Raw genomic sequence first — 24,257 nt, forward strand, 5'->3', positions numbered from 1 at the left:
ACGACTGCTTATAGCTGCTATAACGTACGTGAGAACAGGAACGAACTTGTATATAAACTTAAATATAACTATCACTGGATAAAAAGTGCAATCTGTCATTTTTTGATTAAAAAAAATAATTTAATTGCTGTAGCACGTGGTGTTTTGTTTGTGAGTTAATGGCCATTGGTGTTGAAGATTACTAAGTTTTAACTACTAAGTTACTTTTTGCCCTGTTTGCTGTACCTCAGGTATGTTTGCTCGGAGGTTGCGAGGTTGCTTCAGGCTCTTTGAACCACGGTGACTTGTAAATCCGTCTTGGCTATCTTATCTGAATCTCTGTGGACAGCCTGAGACCTCAAACACCCAACAGGTGTCCTTTGTGTGTCTGCCGGTCTCTGAATGGGTCGGTTTAACAGTTCATATGGACGTAGAGCGAAGTTATTTCCCTTCTGCTCTCTCTCGTCTGTTACAGTTCCTCAGCGCCTTAGCGCTTTATCTCTCCAAACTTTACAAAGTGCTCCCAATTTATCACGTCAGAAAACCCGGCCGGATCTGTTCAGGCACCTCAAATATTTTTGTTCCGCGTATCTCCTGCTCTAAACATTGTCATCCGCTCGGCATCAGCCGAACTTCTATCGCTTTTCATTACGACGATGTACCAGGGCCAAATTTGCTTTTAATGACACTAGATAAGTGCTTTATGCCATAGATTACCCCTAAGAGAAGATACAGATGGACACGAACCCTGTCCCTCACTTTAAGTGTTTAAAGAAGCCCCATTTTCAACTTTCCAATAAAGTAAAAACACCTTTATTATGTTTTTTTAAGAAGCGGCGACATTCTTGGTGCCATCAGTTGAGTTTATAACACCGTTCCTAGCAGATGTTGCACGAGCTCTCGTTTTTCTTATCACTCCTTATCAGAGCAATATACAGCAGGCTTTAAAACCACCATGCTGCAAAGTGGCGTGACATAATCAGTTATTGTTTTGATCTTTTCTGACTACTGTTTCTTGCTCGCGTTCCCGTCATTGAATAGTAGTGTTGATAAACGTCCAGCGTGCTTAAAAGGTTCGCATTAATGAGAAGAAGAGCCTCTTAAAATGATTGACTCCACTGTTTGCCATCACGAAGCAATATTCGTTACGGAGAAAACAGAGGCATATTGTGCCTATAATAACAAACTGGAAGTGCATCAATAAGTTTTATGTGACTTATCAGTATAGTGTACATATATAATAACTAACAGGCATGTTTAAAGTCAAAATTAATATCTGATTAGGATAGATTAGTGAAACAGCAGGCAGATTGCTTTTAAATTGAATCTGAAACCTCATTGATTATAGTTTGTAATATAATTCCAGCTGGGGGAGTTTTGATCGACGGCCGTTTTAATTAAAGCAGCGCTTACGGCTGTTTTCAGATCGCGATTTTAAAAGCATAATGAAACAAACACTTTGGAACGATTGATTTTATGTCGCTTTGTCTCATATTTTATTGGGAAATCACAATTCTCAAAGGAATGACACACACTATATATGTATATATACTATACGTATATATATACACGCACTAACAATACTGTTTTGTCTTTTGTATGTGAAACCATTCTTTTTAAGCGCACCAGAAGTGCAGTACATTTAGCCACACCCACAAAACTCCATAAAAGGCAAAGTTCAGAGAAAGCTGAACGACAAAATGGCAACTAAATGGTGAAATAGCTTTACACAAACTAGGATACGAACGTTTTTCCCAAATAAATGCACCACTTTTAAATGCTCCTGCAAAAGATTTATGAAGAAATAAATTTGTATTCAGTTTGATATGTTGGTAAACACTCAGTCTGCGTTGTTTAGTGATGGTTTTGTCGTTTTGTGTAACTAGGACCTGGCACGTACGACGGCGAGCGAGCTGCAGCCTGCGTGTTTGTGTGCTGCTGCTCGGTCATGTTCATGTTTGCACGAAGTGGCGAAACTGTGTGTCATTTGTAGGTCAGGGCTCGGCTATGGGGAGGTTGGTGCTCACTGCAGAGGAACAAATATCGTAGGGAAAAAGGGCCTTGTGCCTGTCGTGTCCTGCCTGCTCGCTCTTCCTTCTCGCTGGCAACGTGTACACATGACTGAGTTGGAGACAGTGAATGCAGATGCAAGTGCAGGAATGTTATGAGAGCTGCCTCGCAATTATATGGTGGAGTCTGTGAAGTGAGCTTGAGTCTCTCTCTCTCTCTCTCTCTCACACACACACACACACACACACACACAGAGCAGTGTGCAATGGTCTGAACAGGTGGATGTATGCAGCTGCATGTTTACACACAGCGTCATGCTCTGCCCCTGCGTGACTCTGGACCATCATGGCACTGGGAGGAGATCAGGCAGCTGGTCCTCAGGTGCATGACATCACACTTTCAGTCTCTCACTCACAGTCTCATACACACACACACACACACACACACACACACAGCACCTGTCCCATATGATGTGCTGTTGCCTGCCAGGCATGACGGTTTAACAACAGGAGAAAGATTAAAAACATACCCCTTAATTAATCTGTAGCTTTGTCTAAACTTTTTTTTTTTTTTAACTGATTTCACCCCATTTTCTCCTAAATATGGTCTTGGCCAAATCCCTCCCACCACCCAGCTCACCCCTCTCATGCAACATCTACATGGTGAAGACTAACACGTGCTTCCTCCAAGACATGTGAGGCCAACAGTCTTTTCAAACTGCTGCGTAACACATTCGGAGAAAAGCGCTATCCGCCGTCTTCTGCATACATGATCTCACAGACACCCACGATTGGCTAGAGTTGCTGTGATTGACAAGGTGCCCCTTCCACCCAGCGAGCACGGCCGGGTTCGCTGTCTGAGAGTCGCTGACTGAGAGACTACGGATGGCTGTGGCATCGTCAATCTCTGGACGATAAGGCGAACGCTTCCGTTTGCGCCACTCTGGAACCCAGCTTTGTATTCACGGTGGTGCTACTCAGATTGCTCGAGGGTCTGATTGACTGATAAACCTCTTCATCTTACTACATGCAGTCACCTCGTGGTTAAACATATCGAGAGAAAGTAAAGACGCTAGCCCATGAGATGCGACGATAGAACACCACATTTCCAAAATGTTCACCAACAACTCACTGACGTTGTTTTCTGCAAGGTTGCAAACACAATTTGTTACATGATCTTATTCTTGTTTGTTGCTGCACTTAACTAGCTAACTAGCTCTACTACTTTTTAGCCTCGCTAGTTAGGGTTCAAAAACACGTGAGCTTTGACTTCGCTTATGATTTTTATAGATATTATATTATTTACTTAGAGTAAAGATGAATGTACAATATATACAGTATATGTACTGTATGTACAGTATACATTTTAAAACACACATCAGTGTGTGTGTGTGTGTCTGTGTGTGTGTGTGTAGGGGGGAGACAGGAGGCAGACAAAGCAGATAAAGACAAATCATAAACCTGTTCCACGGATGCAATCTGTTGTCTGTTTTCTCTGTATCTATAACGTTCTCCTTCAGCACGCTGTCACAGTCACGTCAAGTCGTTTATTTACAGGTAACACTCTCGTCTTTTATGCTGCCTTCCAGCGCTGGATTCCTGTCAGCTCTGCGTTAGGCTTAATTCAGGTACATGCGTAAGCTGTCAAGTCGTCCTGATGAGTCACTCGCCTGCAGGCATGTGTTTTAATCCGTATCGTTCGTTAGCTATGACTCCCGCTTCCTCGTTTGTGCTCCTCCTGCTTATTTCCTGCTTTCCTGGATTGTGAGTTTCATCAAAGCATTTTTTTTTTTGTTATGCATCATTTACTCTGTTGTGTTTCGCACCCTACATAGACACGCAAATTGTACGTATTACTCAGTAACTACTTTGAATTATTCAGTAACCCCAGTGAAGCTACCGGGAGAGGTGTGTAGGTACAGGAGTCAGGAATGTTTAAAAGGTTAACTCAGATCGCGAAACCTACCGAAGCAGGATATCAGTTCAGCACTGTTTTAACCTGAATTTATATTAAGAGCTTTCTTTATTGTTCTCACATTTACCACTCTATCAGAAGGAGTGACATTCCTCCACACAATAGGCCTGTTGGATCCTGTGTGAATGACTGCATTCAGGTGAAGGAGGGAAGCTCGGCCTGGCCGCTGCGCTGATTATTCGCCTTTATCAGCAGCCGATCTCACACAATGCAAACAGCAAATAAGAGCTTATCTGAGCCAATCCTGTGTGCTCCTTTCAGTGCTCAGTCACTCAGCTCTTAATAAGACTTATTCCTCAGTGGATGCTGCTAGTTAAATCACCTGCTGAAAGGAGAGCAAGCTTTACCTGACACCCCGATTTGCAGCTTTAGTGGAGCATGAAAAGATCCTGTTTGGTCAACTGATAGAAAGAACAGTGATGTTATCTGATAAATAAATACAAGAATCTCTTCTTCACATGAACAAAGTTTGCCCAGCAAAAAAAAAAAAAGAGAGAAACAAGAGAAAAGAAATCCACTCCAGTTAATTATGCTTTAATTTTTAACGATAACTTTGCAAAGTTCTACCAAAGACTCAAAGACTTCAGGTTATGCCTAAGACTCACTCGTTCTTCAGTGGATGATCTCACCTGTATACTTCACTTAGGCTGCGTTCGAGACGAAGTTCCCCACCTACAACCAGCAAAAAATACTGAAAACGCCCCCTCACCTTGAACTTTCAACTCATCAGCTTGGAGTAGTCTTCTCAAGTACCAGTTCCTTCCCTGTTTACAGAGTGACGTCAAATCAAAATGGCCGCTCTGACTGTGAACAGTGTAAAAAGTTCCCCTTCTCTACTTCGAAATGAGTTTAAGCAGTGTTGACTTTAGATCAGTGAATATACAGACACAGTACTGAGCTAAATCTATAACATTGACCACACTAATCACTGCTTCGAGAACATAATCACTGACAGAGTTATCACTAACGTTAGCCAGCTAGCTTGCTGCTTTGAAGTTCACTAAAGTAGAACAGCACTAATAGCCACTCAGGTCTGTAACTTTGAAAGTGCAGATAAAGTAGCTTTTTTTTTTTAATAAACTTTACATTCTCTGACAGAGCAAACAAAAGACACGCTTTCATGAAAGTGTCTATGTTTTTTTTTCCCTTTGTGTATTAAACGTCCTGAGATGGGAAATGACTTTACCACTTACCACTTATAAGAATGCTGAATTATACCTAAAAACTTCTGCTGGAATCATAAATACCCTGATGCTCATGCTGAACATCCTCTCAACACACTCAGCACTGTTTGACTTTGGTATATACTTGTCGAAGAGTAATGACTAATCCCACTATCCGGTGTCACCCAGAAGAGGACGAGTTCCAGTTTTGAGTCTGATTCCTCTCAATGTTTTTTCCTCATTCTGTCTCAGGGAGTTTTTCCTCACCGCTGTCACCTCTGGCGTGTTCATTAAGGATCTCAATCACATCCAGATTTCTGTAAAGCTGCTTTGTGATAATGTGTATTGGTAAAATTGCTAAGAAAATTCAGTTGATTTTAATCAAATATGTGAACGCGATGCAGAACAACAGGATTGGGTGTGGTCTCTTTTTTCTGAAACAAACCACACCTCAATGTTTTCTTAACGTTACACCGTTCACTACTATCTACCTAGCTAATGTTAGCTATTCACTACGAAACTGTTCCTTCCAAAAATCCCTTTCCACAAAGATCACCATTAAGAGCTGCAATCAGTCACACCCCCACCCTGGCGCAGAAAATACCCCGAGCCACAAACGTCTGTTTCTTTACCCTGCTCCTGGGAGCAGATCATATAAGTCAACTGAGAGCAGAAATGTTTTATTTAAATTACTAACTCATTTTATTCAGGGTGTCCCACCCAAGGCTCATGGCAAGTCTGGATGTGTGCCCTTCCTTTAAAACAGATGTGTTTTTAATAATGCTGTATTTTAAACAGGAACCCCAAAAGACCTCTGAAGGGTGAAAAAAAAAGGATAGATGAGATGCCAGTGGTTTAACAAGTGTGAAAACTCGGCACAATGTTCCATTGTTTTCTTGGTGTTTCTGTACTCCACAAGTTACAGCCATGTTTGTTTTCCTTTTACTACATGGATTCAAAGCATTTAATAAAATGGCTGGCTGGTGTTTTGAGGGTAAATCATAAAAAAATAAGGGCTACCACCTGTTTACTGTCTCTGTTTTTCCAAGGAGCATGATTATTTCATTAGTTATATTTTGCCTGTGACGTGATACGGATTAAACTTTATGTTTGTAGCCAGAATATGAAAGTCCACATTTTTTAAATTACTGCCCAGGCGTAGTGATTTTATATATATATATATATATATCTATATACAGTAAGTAAGGAATAAAACCGGGGTGGAGACAGGCTGTCTGTGGGGCAGGAGCACCTTCAGCTCATTTTCTTGCAGGTATGTGAGCCTACAGGGCACTGCATCTCATTTTCTCCACTAGAAGGTCACCCTAGAGGGCACTTCATCACATTTTCCTGCACATAGGAACATCCTAGAGGGCACTTCATCATGTTTTCTCCACTGTAAGGGCACTTAAAGGCACTTAATCATGGTTTGTCTGCGCTAGGAGCATTTATGGTGCACTTTATCATGTTTTATATACCACAGGGGCTCCCTAGAGGGCAAGTTTGCCGTGCTTCTTCAACCACTCAGTGTTGTGCTGTGATTGGAAAATAAGCAACGACAGGGTGGTGTGATGAAGCGGAGTTACTGTTACCACCCCAGAGTTGATCATTTTTGTATAACAGCACATCGTGAAGTGTTTTATTCCTTTTATTCCACAGCAAATTGCCAACAATTGCAATGTTTTCTTTATTAAAGAAAGACGTCACATTATTTATATGTTTATAGTTACGTTTAATGTTGTGGAACCTCCTCAAAACAAGTTAGTTCCTGTTCTCACTTACGTTACAGCAGCTGTAAACAGTCCTTCCCTCACCAGCCTCTCTTTTTTCTCTCTCTTGAAGATAATAGGGGGAAAAAATGCAGTTACAGCTTTACCTCTGGCTGTTACAAAGCGCTGACACTGGAGACTCCTTCCATAAATGTTAGACAAATCTCCTTACAGAAAACAGCACCATATCAATGATTAATCTGTTTATGTGGAGCGTCTACCATGAATGAGCTGTTACTATAGAAACAACAACATATTAGAACAAGCGCATCAATATAAACCTGTGATTTTCAGCTGTACTACTGTCAGAGCTGCTGTTCTAGAAAATTAATCAACACCTTCTGACCAGTCGATGTGATATAACCCAAACACAAAGCGTGTTAACATTTTAAAGCATGTTTACTACACTTTAGCTTTGTAGTAAAACAAACACACGCATTCGATTTGCTCTTAAATCACACCTGAGGTGGACTTGTTTTGACAGGCCTTCCTAAGGCGTGTGGAAGAAACGTTGTTTGTTCTGGGCTCACACTCGGCTGAGTCTGTCCCTCCCACATTGTGTTTTGTAGAACTGAACTTGTCTTGTCCGGTATGAGTACGAACACACGCACACACACACACACACACACACACTTCTGCTGCACTCAGCTGCAAGATTTACAGCCAAAGAAAAGTGGCTTGTTGACATCTGGCCTAAATGAGAGAACGTTTAAAGCATTAAGTGCCTTTCATAACACAACATAATACCGAAAGCAGCGTGCTCACTGGCAGGTCTCCTCTGAGTAGCTCTTGTTGACTTTAGATAGCTGTTTTCTTCTCTCTTTTTGGAGCTCTGATATCACGCACTAGGAGGCTGAGATCTGTTGTTTAAAGGTGTTGAAGAATTCTGGGAACTAGAAAAGTCTCAGATGGAGTATTTATTTGGGTGAAAGTTCTCTGTTCACACTTGTATGGATTTTTTTAAATGTACTTTTTTTTCTCTTCACATCCACACGAAAGCTGCATTATGGGTCACTCAGAAGGAAGCTTTTTGAAAAGATGGAGAAATTTTAACTCCATTTTCGCCGTTTACATGTGGACAGAAAAAACGTACACGAATCGTGTGTGTTTTGCGTGTGTTACGAATGTGTGTGACAGGATTCCGTTTTGGTTGTTACTCTGTGGTGTGTAGTTTCTTATTTGATAACAGTTGAACTCCACCCTCGTGCGGAGGTGCTGGAATATGGTACTGCTCCTGAATCCACCTCTCCAGCGCTATAAACTGCACTGCGAACTCAGATTTCAGATAACATCCAAGCAATCATTTTATATTCGAGTGTAAACTGAAGCAGTACGTTTGACCTCATCATCAGGCCACATGTATGACTCTTCATGTTTGTATCTGTCGCGTGTGTTTTTTCTTTTAGAACGTGACCATGAGCAGGATAAAGCAGTTACTGAAGATAAACGAATGAACTTACTTTCGGCCGTGTTGGTGTTTTTCTGCTCTACCGCTCAATACGCAGCTCTTAACGTCACTCCTAAGGGCGTAACAGTTTACGTCACTAGTGATACTATCTACTACTATCTACGATCTATACTATACTACTGCATTTTTTTTTAATCGTTTTTGTGTTTTCGTGTTGACGGAGATATTTTCAAAAACATGTTTGTGTGGAACTACATTTTCAAAAATTTGTGTGGACTTGTCCTCAAAAAAAAAAAAAAACAAAAGAAATCTAATTTTACTAGACCACAATTGAGAGCAGAAGTTCGAGATTCCTGCAAATGGTTACTGTGAAAAAGAATCCGCCGCATACGTCTGGTTCATTTAAAGGCACAATTTGCACCATCAGTCATGAAGGAGCATAAGATCATCAAAGAGGAAAAAAATGTCTTCCAATCCCTTACGCTCAAGTGGAATTGATTGTTCTGGAGCGCCGCAAACCAGACATTCGCATTTTTTTTTTTTTTTTTTTTGCTTTATAGCTTTCAAAATGTCAGTGTCAAGATTTTTTTTAGTTTTGTGCCAAGCTTTTTGTCCTTCTCTCACATGCCCGTATTAGCTTTATGTTCTAACATGACTGTGGATGGAGGAGGAGGGGGATCTTTACGCCGTGACTCATCTTGTCTGCCCTAATGAACGGCCATTTTTACTCTAATGCTCCGAATAGCTCCACACTGTAACAGTAAATGATGAGAGTTCACGAGCCGTTCTGAGCGCTACATTATCCCTCTTTCATTTGCGTTGCTCTAATTGGATGGATGTTCATGGCTCAGGAGAGCTTCTGTAAATACGTTGGAAACCTCTGTGTCGCTTGACAGATCTTTATGTCAGGAAGTGGAAAAGCGACTCCGGCTTCAGTCAGGCGTGCAGCAGTCTCTCCTGGCTGCAGGGAGTTTTATATCCACAGCATTCTGTTATTCTTCTTTAATTCCTCAGTTTAAAAACTGGACCATGACGTGATACTGAACAGGAAACTTAAGCAAGGAGCAAATCCTTCTCCTTACGGATCTATTAAACACAGAACAGGTCCACGCTTAAATTTCTCCCTATAAATACCTATTATTTCTACTACTTTCAGATGTGGAGAAATCATAATTTCATTAGCTAGCCCACTGGGCAAGTGAAAGCTCCAGTGTACTTGCACAGTCCACTAGGAATATAATTAAGTACACTAAAATGATAAGATAATTGAGTGCATTAATACAAACGATGGAAAATAAGTGAGTACTTGAATCAATTTATGTAACCAAAGTCCTAATCCTCTCCTGATAAACTCTCTGGAGATGAAGCGACAAAAAAGGTTGAATTTTTGGCTAACGTTTTAGCTCTGACATTATTTGAAGCTGACTAGCGTCTTCATTTTTGGCTTGATGAAGCCTCCCCTGTTTAAATGTCACGTGACTGTGTGTTGTGTTAGCATTAGAGTTACATAACACTGTTTTTTTTGCTGCACTGTACTGTGCTAAACTTTTGTCAGTGAAAAATGGACTAGCATCCTTTCAAGCTAATCAACATGGCTAATAAAAGTCGTTTCTACCAAAAGCCAGACCACATGGTCAGTGTATAGGGCGCACCGTAGCATTGAGGTGCCACAGAGAAACCTAAACTAATTGGGGAATCGCGTTTAATGAAATGAAAAGCTGATTGGTTTATGAAACATGGGTGATCCAAACACATCTTGAGGCTAGACACCAACAGCAAGGAAGTGGACAAAATCCACTGATTGAAAGTCGACAAAAGATGAAAGTTTCATTTTAGGAATGAGGCCATGTGTATTGTGAGCCTATTCATCCGGGAACAGAGGTAATGACTCAAATACCTCTCAGAGATAATAACTCAGATACCTCTCAGAGATAATAACTCAGATACCTCTAAATATCAGTATCCTGATATTTCTTTGGCGTTTGGTTCATATTATATTGTCCAGCTTCCAGACTCTCAAAATCAAAGGCCGTTTAGAAGCATGAAAAAGTTGCTGCATTTTAGTGGAAAATTTGGGGCAAACAAGAATTTTATCTTTTATGTGATTAGTACTGATGAATCATGCACAATCTGACCAAGGACATGAGCTAACAAGGGAAAAAAAAGGTCAGTTTTGATTTCAGGTTGGCTGACTGTTAAACACAGTCGAGCTGAAGAGAACTGGAAGGACACACAGATTAGGGATGAACTAAAACATTGCTTTGGATAAGTCTAATCCTAAAATGAATAAACATGAACTTTAAATACATTTTGGAATGGATGTAGAGGACAGACTTGTGTGCTGATATCCAGATGTTTGATCATTCCCACAGTGGTGTGTGTAATTCTGAATTTGCAATGCAGACCATTAGACAGCCCCAAGTGTTTTAAACCCCCTGCACAAAGCTGGGCTCTAATCCGACCTTATTACCCGCTTCTCTAATTACCCCTACACTGCTGATCTCCATGACCCAGTAATCTAAGAAACTCCACCAACACCAGAGTCAGGTTGCTCTGTAGCGTGCAGGTGGAGCTGCCCTTCCAATAACAACTACTACTACTACTACACTAAGCTAAGACTGAGCTGCCCAGGGTCAAAATGTCATGTTATTTCAGCCAGAAGGCAGCTGATTGCATTGTGCGCTAGTACTTCTGCAATCTCCAGCCCTGTGTATGACTGCAGCGGCATCTCCACTGCACTGTACCTCAGCCTGAGGGAGAACAGTGAACATGTGGAGGTGACATTTTGGCCTTCAGATCTCCTTACACCCAGATCAGGCCTCACAGAGGAGACGCCGAAGGCCATGAAGCTGTAAAACACCAAAGGTGGCTCTCAGTAACCCTATCAGCCGTCCATTGTGCTGGACACAATATGAATCGCTCTAAATGTTACACTGGAGCCACTTTCGTGCAGGGCCATTATCACAGAGCTTGATTTTCATCAGGGTAATAGCACCACGCCGCAGGACGGTATTTTGGGCGATTTAAAAGTTTCAAAATATCAGATACCTGCATGGTTCTTTGGCTGTAGAAAAATCTAACTGTGTTGTCTGTATGTCAGCAAAATAAAGACATGGGTATATGTTATTTTCTCTTGGATAACACATAGGGCCTGATGCATTGTTAAGACAATGCATTGAAACTTTTCCATAAATGTACATTTATGCAAATGAAGCTTCATCTAGTTATATGTGCGTAAATTTGCATAGCATAAAATATAACGTAAATCCAACAATAATCAGTATTTTGAGAAATTTATCTTTGATAAGCTTCTGAATTTGGGATAGGAATAAACATGTAAAATTCCCTGAATGCAGATCACCTAGAAGCTAAGATCTTTGGCTCAGAATATATTAAAAAATTGATTTCAAAGAAAATAGTTTTAAAAAAATCCAACATGATTTTGTGTGTTTCCACTTTATAAAGCTTATAAAGGAAGTTGATGAGCACATCATAATGACACACGTATACATCAGGAAATTCGGTATTCAATGACATAAGACATGACTTGAATGCAAAAGATGCAATTTATCCAAAAATCTGAAATGTGGTTTGAATTGTTTTTTTCTATCTGTAGTGTTTTGCCTTAAATAAATAAAATGCAAATAAGAATTTCATTGTTCTTTTGTGCATATGACAATAAAAAGCTTCGACTTTGATTTAAACTTTAAAGAATATGGAGAGACAGAGAAACCCAATACCATAAAACCCTATAATCTTAAGAAAGCTCTTCAACATCAGTCCCTCTGAGACCGACCTGCCTCAGTGGAGAAAGTCTCAAAGTAATAGCGGCTGAAGCCTGTCAAAACAATACTCTTGTTTTTCATTTTCAGCCCTTGATCCACTACTTTGTCTGCGCAGGAGTGGAGGAATGCACATTTTTCTTCTCTGTCTTTTTCAATCTGTGTGGCAACTATCACTAATTCCTTCAACCTTTTCTTGGGGGCGATAAGCCAAACTAATTCAGAGTTCTCTTCCAATTAATAGCCGATGAGACAGAGTACGCATCAAAGCAGCCTGTTCACCCTGGCCTGCTTCTTCTTACACATCTCTCTTCACCTCATATCACGTCAGAGATGGAGCTGTCTGCGGCAAACATTCCTCTGTCTCTCTCATCATGCTGTATCTGGTGAAGCAGTGCTATAGTTCTCTGGCCTGTCTCACTCCCTTTCGCCAGGCTGTGGTACAGTAAGTTTGTCCCTGGCTGGCTCAGAGTCCACTCGAGCTGGTAACGGGAGCAGGCCCCACTGCTCTTCTGGCCTGATTTATCACCTGCCTGTATTGTTCTCTGCAGCTTCAAAGCTCCCCTTTGAGACGTGCCCTCAGATGAAGCCGTGAGTTTCGCTCTCAGTGCAGTCATGGCTGTGACTCATATGTCTTACTCACCGTGGTAAAGCGCGAGTGAAAAGAATTCTCTGAAAAGAATTATGGGATTGGTGCTATAAGTAATGCAGCCTTCTGCATTGTTGCTCTCTCTCTCTCCTCCCTTTTTGCCCCAGCTTGGCTGGCATGGGCTAAACTGCCTTTCTCCTGCCCTTGTGAACTTTTGTGTAGTTGTGTTGCCGCTGCCATTCTACAGTGTAACAATACACCAGCTGAGCTGGTGTGATCCCACTCTTAATCATTAACCGCCTGCTCGCTGTACTTGGTTGAGCCCTTTAGTCATGGTCTCTGGTGCCAGGGTCTGGTTTCATTAATAATTGATGACTCCTTGGCCTTCATGCTGGGTTCTGTGCTAGGTTGACCAGCCTCGACTCTCCCCATCCTCCACCTTTTGAAGGCAGGTGGTTTGGACTCTTACAAAGTTAGTTCCAGTTGGAAAACCCTGTCTAAAGGTGTGCTTTCACACTCGAGTCCATATACAGGATTGACTCTTGGCTCATTTTGGAGAATGTGTTGCGGTTCATTTTCACATAGACCTACTCCTTCTGAACTGGACACACTGCATAGTTTTATGTCTTACTGCTGCTGTGCGCTAAATCTTTCCAAATGGAAGTTTTAAATGAGTGTTTTTTTAACTTGGATTTGAAACTGATCAGTTGTTTGGGAGTAAACAGAAAGTAACAAATAGTCACAAATAGTAACAAATAGTTTAACCAATCATGCTATTTAACACTCAAGGTCATGGTGCGATACTCCTCTGAAATCACTCAAAGTAAACTCCAGACTAGAGGTGTGCTCCTGAAGGAATTCTGACCAATCCCTCCTGCTCCTGAAGGAATTCTGACCAATCCCTCCCACTCCTGAAGGAATTCTGACCAATCCCTCCCACTCCTGAAGGAATTCTGACCAGTCCCTCCTGCTCCTGAAGGAATTCTGACCAATTTCTTCTGCTCCCATAGGAATTCTGACCAATCCTTCCTGCTTCTGAAGGAATTTTGAGCAATCCCTTCTGCTTCCAAAGGAATTCTGACCAAACTTTCCTTTTGACCAATTTGACCAATCCTACCTGCACCCTCAGAAAGTTTGTCTAATCCAACTCATTTCTGTAGACCTTCTTGACAAAGAAGAAGTTTGCACCTGCCTGCAATATTTTCTATTTAGTTGTTTCCATTTCCCAAAAACACACAAATTATTAATTTAAACCCCAGCAACCCTAATAAATCAGTTACTGCTGATGAATGAGCAACCTGCTGTGTCCAGTGCATGCCCATTTCAGTGAACCACCCATCCACATGAAAAACGTAAAAACTGCCCACTTCCATGACTTCCATGATCCCAGTCCAGATGCACACCTTTACTCCAGACAGGAGACTAGAGAGGCTAAGTTTGAATATGGCTTTAATACTTCACAAATGTGTTGGACTCTTGGTGCAAACAGGCTCAGGTTGGAAAAAAAATGCAAACCTGAAAACGGTGTAACTTTTTTTCCCAACTTTTTTGAAAACACACTTAGTGGATACTTTAGAGACCAGAATGCAGCATGTGTCCGTAAAACTATGTAGGAAACACTAGATCAGCCACCAAACTCCACAGGTTGTGGCGATCACAGCCAAAGAAAGCTGGGCAGCAGGAGAGTTCCACATTCCTCCCAATTTCTCATGAACTCCTGCCATCTGTGAGCGCAGCCGTCCGAATGTGGCAGGGAAGATTGGAGCTCCATGGGAGAAGACACATGGCTAAGCTCCGTTATGCAAGGGCCCTTTCTGGAGCAGTAGATTTTGAGATACAATAAGGGTTTTCTGTTTTTCCTCAAGCAGTCCATTAAATGCATTTAGTACGGTGGACTTGAAAACAGACCCCCCTGCCAGTAAAACACTTGTGCTGCTGATTATATCATGTATACAACTCTATTAGATCATACTTGTTATACATGTGGAATGCTTGGTATATAGAGTCTTGGGATTTTTTTTGCAGAGCTCATTTGGTGATTCCTTTGGCTGTGGGAAGCATGACAAAGGCTACAGGTTGGAGGTTAAAGGAACCAATCCACGTAAAGACTGGTTTAACGGCCGCTTCAGGAACGTTCTTCTCACCTCCATCGCCGTGGTGCCCGTGCAGGAACACACAGTGGCTACCCTTGGGACTGCAGATGGGAGAGTCATCCAGGTAAGGAGGAACGGATAAAGGAACGTTATAGATACTCAAGGCGATAAGATGATATATGAAAATTATGTCCTAATGTAATTTTCTGAGATATCATCAGTATCATGAATGTTATTTTTTTAAATAATTACAAACTAAATGGAACTGAATGAAAGTTTAAAACTGTAGAATTTAGTTTTGGTAAAAATTAATGTATAAGTATCATCAAACTCAGTCTAACAGTTGTTAATTTTTACAGTTTTAAATGCAGAACTTCTTCTCTGCTGGCAGTTTGTTAACTAAATGATATATCGCGATACATATCGTGTTTTCATCTCATATTTTAGCCATATTGCCCAGCCCTGGTGCTGTTCAGTCACATGTATTGGCCCAGAAACCTAACTGACAAGGCTAAAACATGGTAGCTAAAGTAATGTAATAATGTACAGCAAGCTAGTTAGCTAGTTAAGTGCATTAACGAACAGGTAGAAGATCATATAGCACAACATTCTTGCAGCCTTGACAGTCAGCTAGTCGTTGGCGAACTTTTCGTTCTCGCATCTCATGTAAAACATATTCAAGTGTTTATTTAATCTCGATATGTTTATCTGTCATATGACAGCTTTACTCTAGGATTTTTTTGTTTATAGATACTTGCGTGTTTCCGATTCTGGCAAGACCATCAGTCGTTCTTCAGTGCGCACTAATTAATCCACCCAATAAAAATCGTTCTACTGTGAACTGTATTGGGCCTCAGCTGATGTGTGTAGTGCAGCAGGTGGTGGGATTCAGAAGAATTCGCGATTAAATCTAATTCCGATTAAAACTACAAACCTAATGAAAAGTTTTGCTTTGCAAAAGTCAATAAGGAGCAGGTTTTTTTCTCTGTTTTTTCTGGTTGTTGAACTTAGCTGTCTCCCAGACAAATACAATCACAAAATCTGTTGGACTCGAACATGTAGGAAATTAAAAACAAGCAATAAAAGCATTTTATTTAGAGCGAGTTCAGACCAGAACTTGAATGCCAGTGAGAATTATAAGCATTCTTTAGGATTACTTTGATGATAATTACTATTAATAATTTTTGTTATGGGGACTAAATTTCCCAAAATACATTTTAACAATGAATGAATTATTATTATTATTATTGTGTGTGTATGTGTGTGTGTGTGTGTGTGTATGTGTGTGTGTGCTGTGACTGGGCAGGATGCTAGTACGTGACCAGTGAAAATGGCCTGGAAGAGAGCGTCCAGGTGCCAGGGCCAGGTTTAAGAACACATTCCTTTCCTGTTTGTGCCACATTTAGCTCTGACCCGCACTGCTTTACCAGAAGAGCCTACTCATAACACATCTGCTTAAACAGATCTAGTCGCTAATCAGCGTTAACTCGAACGTCAGACCAGAATCAGCGTGTGTGTATTTTAATTCACCAACTCCGCTGTTCCCGTATTCATTCATCAGCAGAACTCTGGCAAGAAAAAAAAAACACACTTGCTATTTCTGGTTAAACCAAAGCCTCCTTCTAGATGTTTCTATTCAACATTGTGTATATAGGCTAGGAGAGGGTTTTTTGTTTTTTGAGAAATGAGTAGTGCAGAGAGAGGGTGACAGCTGCACGGAAATGAAGTAGAGAACTAGAACGGAGCGTTAATAGTAAGCACTGGGCTTCGATGACATGTCCTCACACGGCATTTTCTTGGAACGGTTGCAGCTGTCGTTGGTTCTTGTTTTTTTTTTTTTTTTTTCTTTTTACATTTTTTCCCCCTCAGCTTTTTCTTCCCCTTTTTGTATTGACATGGAGGCCTGGGAATGGGCAGGCGTTAGACCAGCTGTCCCACTCAGAGACCAGAAAAGATACAGAATAAGTGAGAAAAAGAGGAGATTGGTTGCCATAAATGTGCGTTGAAAGTCCGAGCACTCTGACAGTGTGTGTTGGTAGAGAGACGGAGAGCCAGAATCAGTGTGAAACACTCACCAGTGTGTCGCCGCTCAGCATTGTATTGTCTGTATCTTGATGTGCCTTGTGATCAGACTGATTATTTCCAGCGTGGAATTTAGATGCTTTGTTGATTATCCAAGGATTTGGTTACGTTTGTTGAGATACTTAACCCTCCATTCACACTAGCAAATCAGATGTGGCTCATTTCACTTGTAGTTTGTGTCTTGTAATGAGCTTGTAGCCAGCTACAGTAACAGTAGTAGCCAAAATGTAGCACCTACAGCCCACTATACAATTTATACACACCACTTAGGTTCAAAATGTTTTTAAGCTTGATTTTCATGTTATTGTGCTCAGCTTTTCACTAACACTGTTGGCAGATTAGCAAAGCTAGCTAAATATACGTGATACTTGCCGTCACCACAGGCACCAACGATCCATGCTACTTCCTTCCAAGTTTTATTTTTCTTCATTTCCATCCACATTTAATGAGAGGTTGTGTATGTCAGAATAAGACGAAACCACCGTTATAAGTTTTTTTTTCCATTTTTGCACGTCAGACAGTAAATGGGAACGAATTGCAGGTAAGAACGAAGAAAGTTGTGAACAGATAGATAGGAACACACACCAAAGAATCATTCAAGGCACTCATTTGGATGTGTCACTTTGATGAACGTTGATGAACGTCATTAGCATTTAACTTCACTAACAGAACAGTCTGATAATAGTGATGTTTTTGCTTTAACTTTAACGATTCATCATACTCTGTGTATGTGTATATGTGTGTATGTTGTATGTAAAGAAGAAGCCTAGACAAACAGCAGCCTCCTTTCCTCCCATGTGTCTGGTATCAACAAGTGCGTCGGTTGAATGAATGTGTCAAACTGTTGACAAACCTTTATAGCGTGACGCTCCTCTTCACTCTGATATTTTCTACCTGTCAGCACCGAGCAGACACTCCTTCAGCTCACTAAGCATTGCGTACAATACCCTGATGGAATGCTAACATCAGGACCCTCTCTGAGTTATAGGCAAAATGCCTTTACAACAGACTTTCCCACAGGAGAGACACACTGTTTGTGCTAACACACACTTTCTACACACTAATTGCACCACACACCACTCTTACCTCACCACACATTCAGGCCAGGTGTGTTAAAGCAGAGCTCCATGTGCCATTTAGCAGAGCACACTCTGTAATGGCCTATTCAGACCTGGCCTAGCTTAGAGGCCTGTAATTGCAGCCTAACCACGGGATGATAAATTTTAGTCCAGGTGCATGGAGATAGAGCGAGTGTTCTGACACCTCCCAACATGCCACATCAGCAGCAGCCTTTACGTCTTCTCTCGCCTCGGGCCATGGCTTTTGTCTGCTCCCACTCCCTGCCATCAGCCGTAGTCATCATGCTTCAATCCGTCATCTTCCCCTGAAGGAGAGCGAAACAGCAGTTATTACAGGATCCGCAGCAAGCGGAGCATGACCCTTTACAATTTCCCTGGATTACACCACCCTTTGATTTTAAATCTCTCCGGAGCAAGGTTTCAGGGCGCAATCTGTAATTTAACTTTTTCTTCTTCTTCTTCTTTTTTTTTTTTTTTTTTTACAACCTGCTTATGATTTATGTAGTAGCCTGGGATACAGTGGACATTTATTTTTGGCCTTAAAATCAAAGACGAGACACAGCTCACTGAAAAACACTTACATCACCTTCTGCAGTTATAAACAAGAAGTTAAACGATCTGGTTTATAATGTCGTGGCATCAACAGTTCATTTACGGTAAACAGAAAATGTGCTTTATTACATTCCAGTCTCCACAACAAAAGCCTTGGCTGCGAGAGGTCATTCATGTCATTTGCTGGCGTTTTGTGCAGGTGGTGGTTTCCCGTTTTGGCAACACAGAGCCGCATGTGAACTTCCTCTTGGACACGCTCCCTATCTCCTCAGAAGTCGCTGTGTTGTCTCCACAGAGTCCGGACGCCTCCTTACTGCTGGTCACAGGAAATAAGGTGAAAGATCTTTAATGGGTTTAACATTTCTGTTGGGAAACAGGGGAAGTTTTCCCCACTGATCATTTGTGAGTGTGAGGTTTCAGTGCACATCTGTAAACCTTACGCTAGGTGAGTTTTCTTTTCTTTTATTCAAGATACTTTATCATTTCTGTAGCAACAATATAGTAACATAAAAATGATGTAAGGAGTCTCCAGTATCACTTTGTAACAGTCAGAGATAAAGCTGTGACTTTAAGTTTTCTGACATCTTAAGGACAGAGGAGTTTACGCTTTATGGTTTCTCTGTAATATGACAAGCTGCGTATTTTTTGTAATATTAAATTCAAGAGAGAGAAATAAGAGAGGTTGATGAGGGAACGACTGTTTATAGCTGCTATAATGTGATATAAGTGGTAACAACAACTAACTTCCACAACATTAAATGTAACTATAAAGGGATAAAAAGTATGACATGTTCTTTAATAAATGAAAAAATATTAGCGTGGGCAAATTGCTGTGTTAGAAGAGGAATAAAACACTTCAGGACCTGCTGTTAAAGGAAAACAAATCAACTTTGGAGTGGTAACGGTCACTCTCCTTCATCTGCTTGACAATTAATAAATGAACGAATGGAAATCGGCTCTGAGAGAGAAAGTGCCTGAATTAAAGAATTGAGTCCACTTCGCTCATATTAAATATTTTCCCAAAGAGTTATTAATTTCCCCCTCTCTTTGTTTTTTCTTTTTATATGTTTTTTCTATTAATATAGTATTTAATAGGAAAATATTACTATCATCATATTTAGCGTCATAAGAATGTCATGGTTTATTTTTTTTTATAATACAATGGCTTCTAAAAGTCTCTCTCTCTCTCTCTCTCTCTCTCTCTCTCTCTCCTTCGCAGGTATCTAAGGTGCCTGTAATCGGGCCCGGTTGTGAGCAGTTATTAAACTGCAGCTCGTGTCTGCTCGCTCCTGCCTTCATGGGCTGCGGATGGTGCCGGAACAGGAACCTCTGCACTCGCTCGCCTCAGTGCACCGACTCCAGCTGGAGCCAAGATTCCTGCCCGCTGCTCATCTCTGAGGTAACTGCGCTGCCCAAACCTCAAACTGGGTTGCCATGGTTACAACTTTAGACAATAGCATCAAGCTAATAGAATAAGTGCTTTCAAATTAAACGGGCCACCAACTCTGAAACTCTGACCTTTATTGATTTTGGCTGCTTCAAACATTGTGCTGTTTTATCAGGGGGAAAAAAAAAACAGTGACGCCAGGGTTTTAGAGAACTTTGGCCTTGCTTTAAAGGTTGTAATTGATTTCTAATACCAGAAAGTGTTAATGGGTGTACAGTACTTTAATTTCTCCACGTATACGTTTGTCTTGAATGTTCTTCAGATCAGAGAAGACAAAGAAGTCTCTGAAAGAGTACCTAAGCATGAAAGCAGTGGGATTTTTATATATATATAAAAGTCATTATTTCCTGAGAAGCAAGCAGCTAATAATACAAAGCTTCATGACCTTTTCTTCACAATGGAACACACTCTGCTTTTCTAATAGCCACACTGTGAAATTAATCACCCCCTTTTATTTTGGGATGGCAGAAAAGAGTTTTTTTTTTTTTTTTTTTTAGATCTTTCCTAAAACAGCTCCACTGAAAGGCCACACCAACATCACGATCTGTGGCAAAAACTTTGGCTTCAGTAAGAAAGATCGCTTTGATGCCAAGCTCATTGAAGTTGCCGTGGCTGGAGCGAAGTGCAGGCTGACGGAAAAAGACATCAGCAGTCATCGGTGAGTTAATGATGAAGGAAAACAAACACACAAACTCATTACTAATATTAAAAATAACAGTTAATGAACCAAAATCTTTTTTTTTTAACATGGTTTACGTAATATCCCATCATTATCCCTACTGTGTAGCTATTACAGGAGCACCTAGCCACCTTTTTAGTATTTCGACCTGATTATAACATGCTAAATTGGCCCCGTAGGTGCTTTATTAATTACAGTTGGTCTTATGTCACTGTGGCTGAATTCCGGCAAAAAAGAAAAAAAGATGAAAAAATCAGGTTTTGGGTCAAAATTGGTCACACTTTGACACCTCAACTTTTAGAAACTATAAATATATTTCACCAAAACAACATTTCTAACCTCTGGCTTTCTGCAAAGATCACATCAGAGCCAGCCTCTCATGTGTTTAGAGACATTAGGAGGAAAAATAAATCTAGAAGGAAATAGGAGAAATTGTTAGTGTGTGTGTACTTAGTTATCCAAGTTGAGGGATTTAACCCGATTTATCCAGTTTGTAATCTTGTAATTTTAAAGGAAAGACTGCGTTTTACAGGACAACAAAATTTCACTGTGTGAAGGGTTTTTCCACATAAATACAGTAAAGTCCGTTTAGCCTTCTTGCTTCCAGACACGACCGTCCACAGCTGTCCCATTGTTAAAAGAAACGCGGGAAACTTTGCGGACAGAAGAGCTGCAGTGTTTATGCGTAGTAGCACGGTTGTAATGAGCAAATTAGTGGCGCTGATGAGTCTGCTACAATCTAGAGCTTGTTTATTGTCTTAAGTCATGGGAGATGTTTTTGTCTTTGTGTTTAGGTTGATTTGTAGCCTGGATCATGTGAACGTGTCCAATTCCGATCACTCAGTCAGAGTACACAGCGGAAAGGAGGAAGGACAGCTCGAGGGCTTCTCGTTCGTGGTAAGCGTCCTCAAAAACAACAACATCGTTCCCACTGTCCTGGAAATTCTGGAAAAGTCATGGAAAATGAAATGATGAAATATCCGTTAGGTTTTGGAAGTGATAATTATCACAACATTAGCTCAAAGTTCATCATCACTTTTTTAAAATGAGCTAATTTTGGTTTATTATGAAACAACAAAAGACATTATTTGTAAGAGTTGGTTTGGAGGATAGAAATGCAGAAAGGATCCAGTACTTCTGCTCTAAATCAGCAAATGAAAAGCCCATGGCAACACAATTTCAAATGTTACTAATGTTGTTTCAAATGATACTAAGGATTTGTCTCTCATAGATTCAAGAAATATATCCATAACTACAATTTATTTATAACCATAACTGTTCTTTCTTCTTTTTCTATCTATAGAAAACAGCAAGAAGCTAAATATGAAAATAATTTTCCTTCGATGTCATGTGTCAGAACCCTGTTCATAAAGTGAAAAAGATGAATGCAAGATAATATTTAAAATTCATACAGTAACAAGTGATTGTACCTCTTTTTTGCTAGCACACTGAGCCGTTTGTATTTTGCTTCGTTTGTGCAGAACCCTGTTATTAAAGGAATCGTTCCCGAATTTGGTCCCAAATCTGGCGGAACCATGCTGACCATTAAGGGCTCGTACCTGAACAGTGGAAGCTCGCGAAAGGTTACGATCGGAAGTGGCACCTGTGTGGTTCAGAGGTGAGTCTGTGGATTTTTAAAAACTCTTTATAATCAGAAAGTTGCTGTACCTTGTCTCACTGTGTATATGTGTGTGTGTGTGTGTGTGTGTGTCATGGTGTGTTTTTTTTGACACCCTCCCCAGTTTATCAGCCAACATGCTGACATGTCAGACTCCATCTCAGGACTCGCCTTCCCAGCACAAGGTGCAGCTGCATATTGACGGAGTGACGTTTCAAGCTCCGGCCAACTACACCTACAATGAGGATCCACTCATCCACAATGTGCAACCCACACGCTCCTTCATCAGGTGTGTCTCACACTCCACTCCTGCTACACCCACACCCACACAGGAGCGGTTAACATCCAACAGAAAACAACGGGACATCAGTGATGATGAACATTTTGCCTTTTAGAAAAGCAAAAACTGCAATAAATGCAGTAAAACCAAATTAAGTTATATATATATAACCGAATAAAGTTTTTAGAAGCAAACCAAGAGGCTTAGAGTACCTCTCAACATGATGCTACCACCACCATGCTTCGCTGTGTATATGGTGTTCTCAACGTATTGGATTCTACAAATGTTGAGCTTTGTACCAAGGCCAAACAGCTCAGTGTTGGTCTCATCAGACCAGAAAAAAAAAACATTTGCTGAGTCTTAAACATACCCTTCAGCAAACACCAAACAGGAGTATATATGTTACGTGTCTTTCACCTTTTAATTCTAGCCCTGTGGTTGTACCCCTTTATTTCTCATATAATTAAACAAACATGGGGCAGTGCATACATGCGTTCAGTTGCCTCATGCGTGCACAGAGGTCAGACAGTTTATGAAACTGGAACAAGGGGTAAAAGAAAAAGCATGAGAGGAGATAGAGCAGAAGGAGATTGGGCAAATAGATTGCTGTAAAAGAAAGAGTGGGTGTTTAGAAGAGATTAAAAAAAAAGTCTGGCAAAGCAAGGCTAAGCACGGATGAGCAGATGACAGGTGGACAAATGGTTGTGAAGGAGGCGAGGGTTTATAGGGAAAATACTATGCTAAGAGTGATGGTGAGGTAAGACAGGGGAAGTAAGTAAAATACCTCTAGGGATGAATAAAGAGAGAGAGAATGAGAAAGAGAGCGAATGAGCTATTGAGAAGATTGTGAATGATTTGGGCGCTGGGATGCATTACGAGTCTGGTGGTCGGGTGGCAGGAAGTGTGCATGTGTACGGCAGCAGGTTTGTTCATTCTGTTCGTCTGTGTGTGTGTGTGTGTGTGTGTGTGTGTGTGTGTGTGTGTGTGTGTGTAGTGGAGGCAGCACAGTGATAGCGTCTGGCGTCTACCTCCACTCAGCCATGCAACCTCAGATGGTCCTCAGCGGTCCTCCGTTCACCAAGGACAAAGAGGTTTATGTGGTGAGTCCATATTACACCGTGCCCACACACTATCAAATACACACATCTCACAGGTGTTAAAGTTATTAATCTCACTGTGAGAGGAAATAATAAAGAAAACACACAAAAAACGCTGGAGCTGCAAACGTGCAGAGGAAATGGAAAAACCAGAGTACAGACTTCATATAGCCATCATCAAGCAAAATCTGATTTCCTAACAGTGTTTCAGGACAACTGTAGTATCTAATAACTGCACGAGCGTGCCCTCTCACAACCAAAAAATTCCAGACCTTCACTTCAGGCTCATTTTTATGGTAATTTTAATGTAGTGCATCTCATGTTTCATCACAGTCACCAAAGTGAAGTTCCAAGAGACATTTTCACATCAGATTGTAAGAAGAAGAACATGCTGTTATCTCCGGAATACCAAGATGTATGAGGTGTTGCTCTTGTAAAATAGACAAAGGAATTTCAGGAAATAAACGAGATCAAGTGCAAGATACTGTGCTTTAGCTCAGGACTGAGAGCTCGGAAAACCCTGTAGCAGGGCTGAGAAGAGTATGAAAAAAAAACGCCTGTAGCTCAGAGGCACAAAGCAGCTCAGTTTCTGTAGCAGATCCTCTGTGTTCATGTAAATTATTTACCAGAAGACGGCTTTTACAGGCTGATTTTTA

The 24,257-nt window shown here is 40.9% G+C and overlaps 1 protein-coding gene across 2 annotated transcripts in view; it reads left to right on the top strand.

Annotated features, from left to right (window-relative positions):
• met (MET proto-oncogene, receptor tyrosine kinase) overlaps positions 1–24,257 on the top strand; it is a 58,878-nt gene that overhangs the window by 5,443 nt on the left and 29,178 nt on the right. For both annotated transcript variants that reach the window (XM_026946633.3, XM_026946634.3), the window contains exons 3-10: positions 14,700–14,891; positions 18,680–18,814; positions 19,700–19,879; positions 20,425–20,585; positions 21,401–21,503; positions 22,088–22,224; positions 22,349–22,513; positions 23,499–23,604. In XM_026946633.3, the coding sequence (XP_026802434.3) occupies positions 14,700–14,891; positions 18,680–18,814; positions 19,700–19,879; positions 20,425–20,585; positions 21,401–21,503; positions 22,088–22,224; positions 22,349–22,513; positions 23,499–23,604 (1,179 nt within the window). The remainder of the gene's footprint in view (positions 1–14,699; positions 14,892–18,679; positions 18,815–19,699; positions 19,880–20,424; positions 20,586–21,400; positions 21,504–22,087; positions 22,225–22,348; positions 22,514–23,498; positions 23,605–24,257) is intronic.

Source organism: Pangasianodon hypophthalmus, chromosome 7 (genome assembly GCF_027358585.1).
Source record: "Pangasianodon hypophthalmus isolate fPanHyp1 chromosome 7, fPanHyp1.pri, whole genome shotgun sequence".
Classification (NCBI taxonomy): domain Eukaryota; kingdom Metazoa; phylum Chordata; class Actinopteri; order Siluriformes; family Pangasiidae; genus Pangasianodon; species Pangasianodon hypophthalmus.